The following is a 14590-nucleotide window of genomic DNA, read 5'->3' on the forward strand; positions in this document are numbered from 1 at the left end:
GGAGAATCAATGTCTTATCTGATGGTCCTAAAGTAGGCACTATTTGTCAAAGCTTTGCTGGCTAAGTGCATTCCTCTGGAGTGACTCTGCTGATCTAGGGAACAAGGGGCAGGTATGTGAATAAATTATGTCACATCAGAGGAGATTTACTGCAGATTTCTCTGATAAAGAAAAGCCGTTCAAGCCTGGGGGATATGAATCATGTGATTGGAACTACAGTAGAACCATCTAGAATGTCTTGCAATGGTGATCAATCAACACATTTTATTGATATGTCTGAAACATCATGTCAGATGATGAACTTCGCCACTGTGTCTGCATACTGCGTCTCACCACAATATTATCAGTCAAACATTGTGGCAGCTTTCCTTTCGCTCTACAGGAAGTTGCATACAAACACTCTCCCTTGGTCAGCTGGGATCAAAGTCAAAGCAGGGAGCTGGAGAGAGACCACTGACAGACTGACTCTGATCTTCAGCAGTTGGCAGTCAGGCTGCTTCTGTTTATTGTTCCCCTGGCAAATTCCATCAACAGACGTGCAAAGAACTGGTTATTACAGATACTATATTTGTCAGCTTTTGTTTGTATGTACACAATCTGTACCTGAACTGCCACATTCCCACAAAACCTATAGACAATAACATCCAATCATTCAAATGTATAATGAATCATAGGATATGAATCATACAGTAAATGAATCATAGGATATGAATCATACAGTAAATGAATCATAGGATATGAATCATACAGTAAATGAATCATAGGATATGAATCATACAGTAAATGAATCATAGGATACGAATCATACAGTAAATGAATCATAGGATATGTGGTGTGTTAGAAATTGCTTCACTTGATCCTCCAATCTACCTGGTCCACATCCTCCTCCCAGGCACACACCACAACGTGGCTGTGACACATCATACTGGAGAACTGTCAGTACAGAGGCTAGTAAGAATATCAAACACGAGTCCACTCAGCCATACTGCTAGAGACTTGTCTGTAAAGCTCATAGCCTCAAGTTCTGATTCATTATCGTGGCGAAACATGCGTGTTGGGGGAGTAGGACGACAGGAGAGAAATTAAACAAAAATATTCTCATTCATGCTCTGCTCTTATGTTACTCCTGTCCAAAACATTAACTGACTACATAGTGTAAAATGTACAATACATCCACAAAATGCATACACGGATGAACACAAATATACATACAGTACTCATAGGCCTACACTGCATTGCACCAGGCCTAAGAACACCCATTAACTGTGTGTAATCCACAATATACTGACTGTCATGCCTTATTACTTATTATAAACAGGGTAGTTTGAGCCCTGAATTCTGATAGGCTGAAAGCTGTGGTATATGAGACAATATACGGTACCATTGGTATGACGCAACACCACTTGTGTACTGTTCTAATTACATTAGTAACCTGTTTATAATAGCAATAAGGCACCTCATGGGTTTGTGGTATATGGCCAATATACCATGGCTCAGGGCTGTATGCAGTACTCAGTGCTGCCTCATGCCTAAAAACAGCCCTTAGCTGTGGTATATTGTCTATATTCCACAAACCCAAGCCTTATTGCTTAAAAATGCATTTCTCAATTCATATATTTTCGCACACAGAAAGAGAGCAAACACATGTCAATCAAAATTAACCCTTTCTGTCACAAAAAGCTGTAGGCCTAAATTGATCTATCGATTCTATACACTACAGTACAGTACAGTATGATACGCATAGAAGTAAAATAAAAATACAGTTATTCAAGCTGTAAGGTTGTGAATGTTTGGTCAAACTGTGCAAACTGAATATTTGGGTTCTATCTAAAACCGAAACATCACTTCCTACTATTACTTCGAATGAAGGAAAATTACATTTACATTTACATTTAAGTCATTTAGCAGACGCTCTTATCCAGAGCGACTTACAAATTGGTGCATACACCTTATGACATCCAGTGGAACAGCCACTTACAATAGTGCATCTAAATCTTAAAGTAAATTAGTAAGGCCAAACAAAAAGGCCAAACAAGGCCAAACAAAAAAGGAACTCCGTTTCAGGTATGGTTGGTCTTATAATTCCAAAGGAACTCTGTTTCAGGTATGGTTGGTCTTATAATGCCAAAGGAACTCTGTTTCAGGTATGGTTGGTATTATAATTCCAAAGGAACTCTGTTTCAGGTATGGTTGGTCTTATAATGCCAAAGGAACTCTGTTTCAGGTATGGTTGGTATTATAATTCCAAAGGAACTCTGTTTCAGGTATGGTTGGTATTATAATTCCAAAGGAACTCTGTTTCAGGTATGGTTGGTCTTATAATTCCAAAGGAACTCTGTTTCAGGTATGGTTGGTATTATAATTCCAAAGGAACTCTGTTTCAAGTATGGTTGGTCTTATAATGCCAAAGGAACTCTGTTTCAGGTATGGTTGGTATTATAATTCCAAAGGAACTCTGTTTCAGGTATGGTTGGTATTATAATTCCAAATGAACTCTGTTTCAGGTATGGTTGGTCTTATAATGCCAAAGGAACTCTGTTTCAGGTATGGTTGGTATTATAATTCCAAAGGAACTCTGTTTCAGGTATGGTTGGTATTATAATTCCAAAGGAACTCTGTTTCAGGTATGGTTGGTCTTATAATGCCAAAGGAACTCTGTTTCAGGTATGGTTGGTCTTATAATTCCAAAGGAACTCTGTTTCAGGTATGGTTGGTCTTATAATGCCAAAGGAACTCTGTTTCAGGTATGGTTGGTATTATAATTCCAAAGGAACTCTGTTTCAGGTATGGTTGGTCTTATAATTCCAAAGGAACTCTGTTTCAGGTATGGTTGGTCTTATAATTCCAAAGGAACTCTGTTTCAGGTATGGTTGGTCTTATAATGCCAAAGGAACTCTGTTTCAGGTATGGTTGGTCTTATAATGCCAAAGGAACTCTGTTTCAGGTATGGTTGGTATTATAATTCCAAAGGAACTCTGTTTCAGGTATGCTTGGTCTTATAATTCCAAAGGAACTCTGTTTCAGGTATGGTTGGTATTATAATTCCAAAGGAACTCAGTTTCAGGTATGGTTGGTCTTATAATTCCAAAGGAACTCTGTTTCAGGTATGGTTGGTCTTATAATTCCAAAGGAACTCTGTTTCAGGTATGGTTGGTCTTATAATTCCAAAGGAACTCTGTTTCAGGTATGGTTGGACTTATAATTCCAAAGGAACTCTGTTTCAGGTATGGTTGGTCTTATAATTCCAAAGGAACTCTGTTTCAGGTATGGTTGGTCTTATAATTCCAAAGGAACTCTGTTTCAGGTATGGTTGGTCTTATAATTCCAAAGGAACTCTGTTTCAGGTATGGTTGGTCTTATAATTCCAATATGGGTCAGCAGGGCAGCAGATATTAGAAAGGGAAGCTGAAAAATGCTAGAAGAACTAAAAGCCATGGGTTACTAGGTTAGAAATGTTTAAATGGAGATGGATGATCAAGCAAGAATCTGAAGTTTACCAAAGGCATCTACAGTACAAAATAACCTTATGGCACAGTGCAAATGGTATGTGACATGTCTTTTCTCACCCACAACCATAACTTCAGGCATGCTGGAGCCATGAACTACTGTAGCAACACACTACACCTCACACACTTTTGGCTTGCAGTCTGGTAACTGTGCCTCCTAACAACCCAGAAGGATATCATTCCATATCCTTATTCTAGGATTGTATGACTACTCCGTACACACTTTCAGCTGAGGGCCATTTGAGACCGTACACTTATTTTGAGCAGAAAACATGTCATTCAAGAGGGTAAAAACTACTGCAAAACGTGTACCTGATGACTGAGAATAAAGGACAGTACTAGCTACTGTAGGGTGCTAAAAAATGGGGTTGTAAAGGTGTTGTTGACAGAGAACGGTAGAGGGTTTGTTATGTTATGTAAACTGAATGGTCTGTGTTTCTTTGATGGTATCAGTAGGAGGAAAACAACATTGTCTCTGAATTAATTTGATTGAATTTGATTTATTAGGATCCCCATTAGCTGAAGCCAATGGTGACAGCTCGTCTTACTGGGGTCCAACATGTAACTAAAAAGACATTACAGACAAAATACTTTACAATTGACATTTAAGAACATTAACATGTAGTGTTGGTGTGTGTGCATCTATGTGGTGGCAGGGTAGACTAGTGTAGTGGTTAGAGCGTTGAACTAGTAACCGGAAGGTTTCAAGTTCAAACCCCCGAGCTGACAAGGTCTGTCTTTCTGCCCCTGAACAGGCAGTTAACCCACTGTTCCTAGGCTGTCATTGAAAATAAGAATTTTTTCTTAACTGACTTGCCTAGTTAAATAAAGGTAAATCAAATCAGTTACACATACATGTCAGTACATACACACAACAAGTAGGTCACATGTTGGGACTGTGAAAAGACCCCTGGTGACATGTCTGATGGGGTAAGTGTGTGTGTCAGTGCTGTGTGTAACAATTTTGAATTTCCAACACATTAACATTACTCATAAAAACAAGAAGTGAAGCAATCAGTCAATTTGTCATTCTGCCCATAATTTCCTATAAAATATCAATTTACACCATTTGTTATATAATTGATCTTGGCTTCATAATACAGTTTCTTCTTATTTTTGCTGAGTTTAGTCACATATTTTCTTAACTTAGAGTAAATCAGCCAGTCAGTTGCTCAGCCAGACTTATTAGCCACTCATTTTGCCCCATCTCTGACAGTTTTTTCAGAAGTTTACATATACCTTAGCCAAAAACATTTAAACTCAGTTTTTCACAAATCCTTACATTTAATCCTAGTAAAAAAATCCCTGTCTAAGGTCAGTTAGGATCACCACTTTATTTTAAGAATGTGAAATTTCAGAATAATAGTAGAGAGAATTATTTATTTCAGCTTTTATTTATTTCATCACATTCCCAGTGGGTCAGAAGTTTACATACACTCAATTAGTATTTGGTTGCACTGCCTTTAAATTGTATAACTTGGGTCTAACGTTTCAGATAACCTTCCACAAGCTTCCCACAATACGTTGGGTGAATTTTGGCCCATTCCTCCTGACAGAGCTGGTGTAACTGAGTCAGGTTTTTAGAACTCCTTCTTCGCCCACGCTTTTTCAGTTCTGCCCACAAATGTTCTATGGGATTGAGGTCAGGTCTTTGTGATGGCCACTCCAATACTTTGACTTTGCTATCCTTAAGCCATTTTGCCACAACTTTGGAAGATTGTTTGGGGTCATTGTCCATTGATGTCTTGAGATGTTGCTTCAATATATCCACATCATTTTCCTACCTCATGATGCCATCTAGTTTGTGAAGTGCACCAGTCCCTCCTGCAGCAAAGCTCCCCCACGACATGATGCTGCCACCCCCGTGCATCACGGTTGGGATGGTGTTCTTCGGCTTGCAAGCCTCCCCCTTTTTCCTCCGAACATAAAGATGGTCATTATGGCCAAACAGTTCTAATTTTGTTTCATCAGACCAGAGGACATTTCTCCAAAAAGTATGATCTTTGTCCCCATGTGCCGTTGCAAAACGTAGTCTGGCTTTTTTATGGCAGTTTTCGAGTAGTGTCTTCTTCCTTGCTGAGTGGCATTTCAAATTATGTCGATATAGGACTCGTACTTCCTTAGGCATCTTTACAAAAGCATTTGCTGATGTTCTGGGATTTATTTGCACTTTTCGCACCAAAGTACATTAATCTCTAGGAGACAGAACACATCTCCTTCCTGAGCGGTATTAGGGCGGTGTGGTGCCATGGTGTTTATACTTGCGTACTATTGTTTGTACAGATGAACGTGGTACCTTCAGGCATTTGGAAATTGCTCCCAAGGATGAACCGGACTTGTGGAGGTCTACAATCTTGGCTGAGGTCTTGGCTGATTTCTTTTGATTTTCTCATGTCAAGCAAAGAGGCACTGAGTTTGAAGGTAGGCTTTGAAATACATCCACAGGTACACCTCTAATTAACTCAAATGATGTCAATTAGCCTATCAGAAGCTTCTAAAGCCATGACATCATTTTCTGGAATTGCCCAAGCTGTTTAAAGGCACAGTCAACTAGTGTATGTAAACTTCTGACCCACTGGAATTGTGATATGGTGAGTTATAAGTGAAATAATCTGTCTGTAAACAATTGTTAGAAAAATTACTTGTGTTATGCACAAAGTAGATGTCATAACCGACTTACCAAAACTATAGTTTGTTAACAAGACATTTGTGGAGTGGTTGAAAAACTAGTTTTGATGACTCCAACCTGAGTGTATGTAAACTTCTGACTTCAACTGTACATTCAGCAGTCCATTAATTAGTTGGTGTGTGAAAGTGTCTGTGTGTGCTGCGGGGTTGAAGCTATGGACCCATAGGCTTGGCTTTCTCATCCCTTCCAGGCTTTTGGGAGGGAGGACGGACAATGAGCCTTTCATTGCGGATGTAAGCAATGAACACATGCATATTTGCAAGGTCAATTACACTGGATAGCACCTTCAGTGGAAAAATGCACTGAAAGTATAGGAAGCAACTGATAACAGAATTTACCAACACTCCTTTTTTTTACCACTACATCACACAATAGAATGTATTTGTCTGACAGTGGAACCCAGTTAGGTTGTGGTTGTTGGTTATCATCTAGTGGGGATGTGTTATGGAATATGTTAATGGGAAACATATACACTTGCATAGCCATGAGAAGAGTCTATGGCTTGTTGAAAGTAATGTATTATCTTAACTTTACCTCCACCGTAAGGACAACATAACACTGTCATGGTCATGAGATAACCCCAATGAACAATTAGCAGCTGTCATGACTGTTTATGCCGTATGTCATGTGTAGCTTCAAAATACAGTTAAACTACCGAGAAACATTTCCTGAACTTCATTCCTCAGCTTTCCAAACAGTGGCAGGGTTAGGCTGTTTAAAATTACAGACTGCACATTTAAATCCACCAAACATTTAAGAACAAAAGAACTATAAAATACAGCTTAACATAATTTGCTTTCCATTTTTATTTTCACCTCTTTCACCCCTATCACACCTTGCTGTTACTTCTCTTGCTTTTCCCATTGATATGCTGTTTCTGCTTGCTGGTAAATTCCCCATTTTGTCTCACAGATGGATGGATACCAGTCATGACCCAAACTTCAGATCGAACTTGTCTGCCTTCAACAGTTAACAAAACCGGCGCAAGTCCGAACTAGACAAGCAGGAACAAGACACCTCACTGGTTTACCTGTACAAACTGCCACAGGGAAAAAGATTCACTCTGCTCTGCGTTTAAAATGAAATGAATACATCAAAACACATTTCAGTCGACATACACCTCTGGTGCGGTAGGACACACACGACCATAAGGATGATTATTTAGTTTAACTTGAGAAACATATGTCTGGTCTGGTGGTGTTTTGTTACAGTATTTATGTATTGTTTACTTAATAATGTATTTACAAAATAAACTGAACACTTATTTTTTCTTAAAACGGCATTATTGGTTAAGAGCTTGTAAGTAATCATTTCACTGTAAGGTCTCCACCTGTTATTGTATTCTGCGCATGTGACAAATAAAATTTGATTTGATTACCCGGGATTCAGGACTGTAATCTACGTAAATATTTGAGGAGCTCAGTTTATCTTTATAAGTATACAGAGTGCAGATGGAGAAGTGCATATTACCGAGCCTGGTCCCAGATCTGTTTGTGCTATCTTGCCAACTCCTTGTGACTCATTGTTTGGAATGAAAATTACATATTACCCAGCCATACCAGATAGGCCTATATATGTTGAAATCCAGTAGCTGATCCCAACTACATTGCTAACAAACACACACACACACACACACACACACACACACACACACACACACACACACACACACACACACACACACACACACACACACACACACACACACACACACACACACACACACACACACACACACACACAACTAATAGCTATTGTTACACTGTGCAGGTCATGAGCAATCACACATTATTTGATAAAGAAAGTACACTGTAAAGGAGTGGTCGTGAAATTGACAGTAATTTATAGGCAGCTCAGTGTCAAGTAAAATTATGTATTTCATATTACAGTACACCTACTGTAATATAAATATGGTATCAAAAAAAGTACTGTGTAATGACACACAGTACAATACTGTAAAATGTACTGTATTAGGACTATTCTGTCAAAAAGTAAATTCTACCGTAATCGTGATGAATTAATGAATGGATAGATTAAATTCATTGAGGGAAGGGGTTTGTATTTCACAGTATTTTATTGTAATTACAAGGGATTGGCACAAGCAGCTTGGCCGCTAGGTAAAGTGTTTGCATATAACAGCATATTAATGAATATATGGTGTTTTATATCACTTGCACTTCTAGAGTCCTTAACAAAGGCTTCCAAACCGGCAGCGACTACAAGGCAAAACAGACCAAATGGACATGGCAAAATGCAATCTGTCCCCTATATACTGTATTTCAAATTGATTGGGCACTATAACCACATACTGTACCAGTTAAATTGATACAGCATTTTCACAGGCCAATTTCTTTTCCATCACTCACAGCTGAAGATATTAACTTTTTATATTCATCCAATGACTGCCATGTTTTTGGATGACGTGATGATATTGTCGCTGCTCACGCTGGTTCCTGTGCGCTCTGAATACTAGTGTGCATGTGAAGTTGGGCTGTGTAAAATATAGACAGTCCATGAATCCGTGTATGCGAACGTGAGTAGATTATGTTGAAAACAACGGTCAGACATCTTGGACGCAGTCTCCAGTTCTTTTTACCTCAGTGGTGAAATAACAGTACCATTTGAAAATGAGAAATTCTTTCCCTGCCCAACACATTTTCACACAATGCACCATCATTTACAGTATGCTGCAGTAAAATGTTTCAGGGTATTTTACTGTTGATATCCCCCAAATTACTGTAGAAATGACAGTTTTCCATTACAGCGTAGCCAGTTTTGATATTGCTTAAGATATAAGACAAGACAGTGGGATAAGGATTAGGCCATCAGTTGAGGATCTGGGATAACTCCATAGTGATTTAAAAGCTAAGCTATTCTTAATCACATCTCTGATTGTGCATAACTTATTGCTCAATAAAGTAAAATCCCCAATAATTAATTATAGAGGGCTTTTAGGGTAGGTAAATCATACTGTTGAAATCAGTCTATATATTCATTTGTTGTCAGAAGTATAACTCTCCCTGAGATTAGGTGCCTAAATGCTGGCTAACTGTACATTTGAATACCAAGCAGGTGCTGACAGGTATCAACGCAGGTAGGCTGCACGGTAAGACATGAATGGATGGCATGAACAATTGGGGGCAAACTAGGATAGGTAGGCCTATCTATTTTGTGTCTTACCTTTAACCACAAAATCTAGGCTACCTATAGTGCCTTCAGAAACTATTCACACCCCTTGACTTTTTCAACATTTTGCCGTGTTAAAGCCTGCATTTACAATGGATTACATACAAATGTATAAAAAAGGAGAAGCTGAAATGTCTTGAGTCAATAAGTATTCAACCCCTTTGTTATGGAAGCCGAAATAAGTTCAGGACTAAAAATGTGCTTAACAAGTCACATAATAAGTTGCATGGACTCACTCTATGTGCAATAATAGTGTTTAACATGACTACCTCATCTCGGTACACCACACATACTGAATCTGTAAGATCCCTCAGTCGAGCTGTGAATTTCAAACACAGATTCAACCACAAAGACCATGGAGGTTTTCCAATGCCTTGCAAAGAAGGGCACCTACTGGTAGATGGGTGAAAAATACAAAAAGCAAACATTGAATATCCCTTTGATCATGGTGAAGTTATTCATTACTCTTTGGGTGGTGTATCAATACAGCCAGTCACTACAAAGATACAGGTGTCCTTCCTAACTTAGTTGCCGGAGAGGAAGGATACCGCTCAGAGATTTCACCATGAGGCCGATTGTGATTTTAAAACAGTTACAGAGATTATTGGCTGTGATAGGAGAAAACAGGATGAATCAACAATATTGTAGTTACTCCACAATACTAACCTAATTGACAGAGTGAAAAGATGGAACCCTGTATAGAATAAAAAATATTCCAAAACATACATCCTGTTTGCAACAAGGACCTAAAATAATACTGCCCACAAAAAGAGGAAAGCAATTCACTTTTTGTTTTGAATACAAAGTGTTATGTTTGGGGAAAATCCAAATTTACCCCAAAATCCATATTTTCAAGCATAGTGGTGGCTGCATAATGTTATGGGTATGCTTGTAATCATTAAGAACTGGGGAGTTTTCCACGATAAAAAATGTACCTCTATAGGATCTGTGTCCCGTCCATGGGATGGTTGAGCTAACATAGGCTAATGTGATTAGCATGAGGTTGTAAGTAACAAGAAAATTTCCCAGGACATAGAAATTTCTGATATTGTCAGAAAGCTTAAATTATTGGTAATGTAACTGCACTGTCCAATTTACAGTAGCTATTACAATTAAATAATACCATGCTATTGTTCGAGGAGAGTGCACAGTTTTGAACTTGAAAAGTTATTCATAAATAAATTAGGCACATTTGGGCAGACTTGATACAAACGGTTGAACAGAAATGCAATGGTTCATTGGATCAGTTTAAAACTAGTGGCCATAATCTAAATTCCGCTTGGGCTGGAATTACACATTATGGCCTTTCTCTTGCATTTCAAAGATGATGGTACAAATGATTTTTTTTCAACGGTTATTTTTTTCTTTGTATTATCTTTTACCAGATCTAATGTGTTATATTCTCATACATTCCTTTCACATTTCCACAAACTTCAAAGTATTTCCTTTACAATGGTATCAAGAATATGCATATCCTTGCTTCAAGGCCTGAGCTACCGGCAGTTAGATTTGGGTATGTCTTTTTAGGTGAAAATTGAAAAAAGGAGCGGATTGAAAAACACTTAAGGAATGGAGCTATAAGCGCAGGCTAAATCCTAGAGGAAAACTTGGTTCAGTTTGCTTTCCACCAGACACTGGGAGATGACTTTACATTTCAGAAGGACAATAACTTAAATCACAAGGCAAAATCTACCCTGGGGTTGCTTACCAAGAAGACAGTGAACTATCCTGACTGGCCGAGTTACAGTTTTGACTTAAATCTACTTGAAAATCTATGGCAAGACCTGAAAATGGTTTTCTAGCAATGATCAACAACCAATTTAGAGCTCGAAGAATTTAGAAAAAAATGATGGCCAAATGTTGCACAATTCAGGTGTGGAAAGCACTTAGACACTCACAGCTGTAATCACAGTCAAACGTGCTTCTACAAAGTACTGACTCAGGGGTGTGAATACTGAGGTAGATGAGATATTTCTGTATTTCACTTTCAATACATTTGAAAACGTTTCTACAAACATGTTTTCACTGTCATTATGGGGTATTGTGTGTAAATGGATGAAAAAAATAAATCCATGAAATTCCTTTTGAATTCAGGCTGTACAACAAAATGGTGAATAAGTTTTAATAATTTATGAAGGCACTAAATGGTGTATCCTGGTACACAAATCAAGGTGATAATAGACCTACCCAAGTGAGCACAATTTCGATAAGGTAAATAAAGGTTTCATTTACATGTTACTGCTGAAGCTGTGGAGCTCGTCAGCACCGTTATAGGACAGTGGGTCGTCGATGCGCCCTTCCTCCTTTGAGCCTTTCTTCTTGAGCTGCAAGGACAAGAACCGCTTCTTCTTTTTCTTCTCACTTGCTTGACTCCTATGCAGCGTCCCATCCAGGGGGCTGACGGGACTGACAAGTCCGGGACTCGACGTTAAACTCGGGCCTGGGCTCGCAAACTCTCCATCTCCATATGAAGTTGCATCTTTAAATGTGTACTTTTCCCCGTCCTTGTTTTCTTTATCCAGTGACTTTGTTTTATGAAACAAATTCTTTATTTTTAATGTTCCAGATTTACTCATGGTTGCCCGAAATGCTGCTTTAAAAAAAAAGTCGATAAGAGACTTATTTGAAAAAAGAAAACTATACAACAATCGAAATGCGAAACCAAAAAAAATGATAGAACCAATTCATGAAGACTATTTGTAGACTACAGCGATTGAAAAAGCGCGTACCAAGTGCCCAAGCGCGTGTTTCCAAATGCGCAGCGATAAAGATTCTCTTCCCGTCTACCCGTGAAACTCCTAAATGTTTAAACTCCCTCACTGCAGAGTGTCGTCTTCCGGGTATTAACGGAGTTCAAGCACATATAGTAGGTAGTCTTGGTTCATTTTCAGAGCCACCTGCAGCTACAGGTAAAATGTGTTCATATCTGTCACAGTGATATATGACATAAATCACACATTGCTCATGCAGAGCTGTATGCACCTTTCTGCACAGCCTGGCCTCAGAGCAATACGAAATGTACTTTTCATCTTTCTGAGCACCTCCAAGTCTATGATACCTATTATTAGTCTGATAAATTACTTGAAACATAAACAAAAGTAGAGGTTGGACAGGCGGGTGTAATCCACAACCATTTAGCAATCTTAAGGTTATATGTACGAGTTGCATCCGGGACAACTGTAGCATTTAAGCTAACCCTTCCCCTAACACTTTTTATACATTTAAACAACGGGTGGTTCTAATCTTGGACGCTGATGGGTTAAAACCGTATTCCAGCAGATGTCTATTCAACAGATTACCAATGGCTAAAGATATTGAAATGCCTATTCACTCTGTTCCATCTCACTGCGAAATCCACTGTCTCATCAGCCCAGCCAGCCAATTTCTAAACTCCACTGTAAAAAGCATCTAGAAATGAACTCCCATTTCTTTTAGACCAACAATTGGTTTTCAATAGTGGAGATTTGCATAAAACTTGTGGTCTGTCTCTGACATTTGGAACATTGTTTCAACATTGAAATTCGATCTCATGTCCCATAGTAATGAACGTGTAGGGGTTGGGATGAGACAGAAAGGCAGGGAGGCAGCTTTTCTCAGCCAGTTGAAATCATGAATCAGCGTAATTTTTATGGACATATACAAATAAATGTCAATCGAAAACAGGGTAAAGCGTTTATTAATGTTAGCGGTTTTTGGCTAGCTCTGAACATCAGTGACCTGACGAGAGTGCATTTTTACTATGCCAGTTGAAATTGCGCGTCATTAGCTCATTCTTATGAATGTATCCAAATAAATGCCACTAGAAAACAGCTTAAACAAATGCAAATGCAGCTACTACAATGTTATTCTGGCTGCACTGTTTGACGTGACTGTAAATTAGCCGTAGTTGGCTGGCTAGCGAGGGATAAGAACGCTGCCAGCCAGTATGGTAATAGAACATTTAGAACCAACGACTGGGTCACGTCCATAGATACAGAACAAAAGACAGAACAAAAGACATAACGACTGGGTTGCATCTCCGGCAACTGAATGATAGAACGAACAAGCTTGGGTAGCAACCCTAGATTTGTGTCAGAACTATATTTTGTGGAAAGATGAAATAGTACTTTAAGGATCTGCCCCTTTAAAAAAAAATGTTTTGCCTAATATGACATACCCAAATCTAACTGCTGTAGCTCAGGCACTGAAGCAAGGATATGCATATTCTTGGTACCATTTGAAAGGAAAAACTTTGAAGTTTGTGGAAATATGAAAGGAATGTAGGAGAATATAACACAATAGATCTGGTAAAAGATAATACAAAGAAAAAAACAACTGTTTTTTTTTTTTGTACCATCATCTTTGAAATGCAAGAGAAAGGTCATAATGTATTATTCCAGCCAAGGTGCAATTTAGATTTTGGCCACTATTTCGCAGCGGTGTATGTGCAACATTTTAGACTGATCCAATGAACCATTGCATTTCGGATCATTTTTTCAACCAAGACTGCCCAAATGTGCCTAATTTGTTTATTAAATACTTTCATGTTCAAAATTGTGCACTCTCCTCAAACAATAGCATGATGTTCTTTCACTGTAATAGCTACTGTAAATTGGACCGTGCAGTTCGATTAACAAGAATTTAAGATTTCTGCCAATATCAGATATGTCTATGTCCTGGGAAATGTTCTTGTTACTTACAACCTAATTCTAATCGCATTAGCCTACGTTAGCTCAACCGTCGCGTGGAAGGGACACTGATCCTGAATAAGATTTGATTGAAAATAGGTCAGTCATTATTTGAATATGTTGGTAACCCGTTGTATAAAAGTGATAATTCCCACAAAGCCGATGTTTGGAGGATATATTGGCACGGTTGGCCCAACAACACCCGTGCCAATATCCTCCAAACACCAGCTTCTTGGGCATTATCACTTAATTAACCCAATTCACTTAACCTGCAACGTAAATTCTCCTAACCGTTGCATTTTAGCTAACCCTTCCTCTAACACTTATTCTAAACTTAACCCAATTCACCTAACCTGCTACTTAAATTCACCTGACCTTTGTCGTTTTAGTTCTCCTAACCTTTGCCATTAGTTCCCCTAACCACCAACATTTGTCTTTAGTTCCCCTAATCACCAAAGTAAATTCTCCCCATAATTATCTTTGGTTGTTAGTGCAAGCAACCTGGTCTCAGATAAAGATGTGCAATATTATACATCCTCCAC

At 38.6% G+C, this 14590-nt stretch overlaps 1 protein-coding gene across 2 annotated transcripts in view; it reads right to left on the minus strand.

Moving 5' to 3' along the window:
• The window catches only part of crybg1a (crystallin beta-gamma domain containing 1a), a 62801-nt gene extending 50640 nt beyond the window's left edge, over window positions 1-12161 (minus strand). Inside the window, exon 1 of one of the 2 annotated variants that reach the window (XM_035742571.2) lies at window positions 11614-12145. In XM_035742571.2, the coding sequence (XP_035598464.1) occupies window positions 11614-11957 (344 nt within the window). In that variant the 5' untranslated portion in view covers window positions 11958-12145. Of the gene's footprint in view, window positions 1-11613 lie in introns of both variants that reach the window. The other variant, XM_052486102.1, reaches the window with a different exon arrangement.
• Between the last annotated feature and the right edge of the window lie 2429 nt (window positions 12162-14590).

This window comes from Oncorhynchus keta, chromosome 29, assembly GCF_023373465.1.
Source record: "Oncorhynchus keta strain PuntledgeMale-10-30-2019 chromosome 29, Oket_V2, whole genome shotgun sequence".
Lineage (NCBI taxonomy): Eukaryota > Metazoa > Chordata > Actinopteri > Salmoniformes > Salmonidae > Oncorhynchus > Oncorhynchus keta.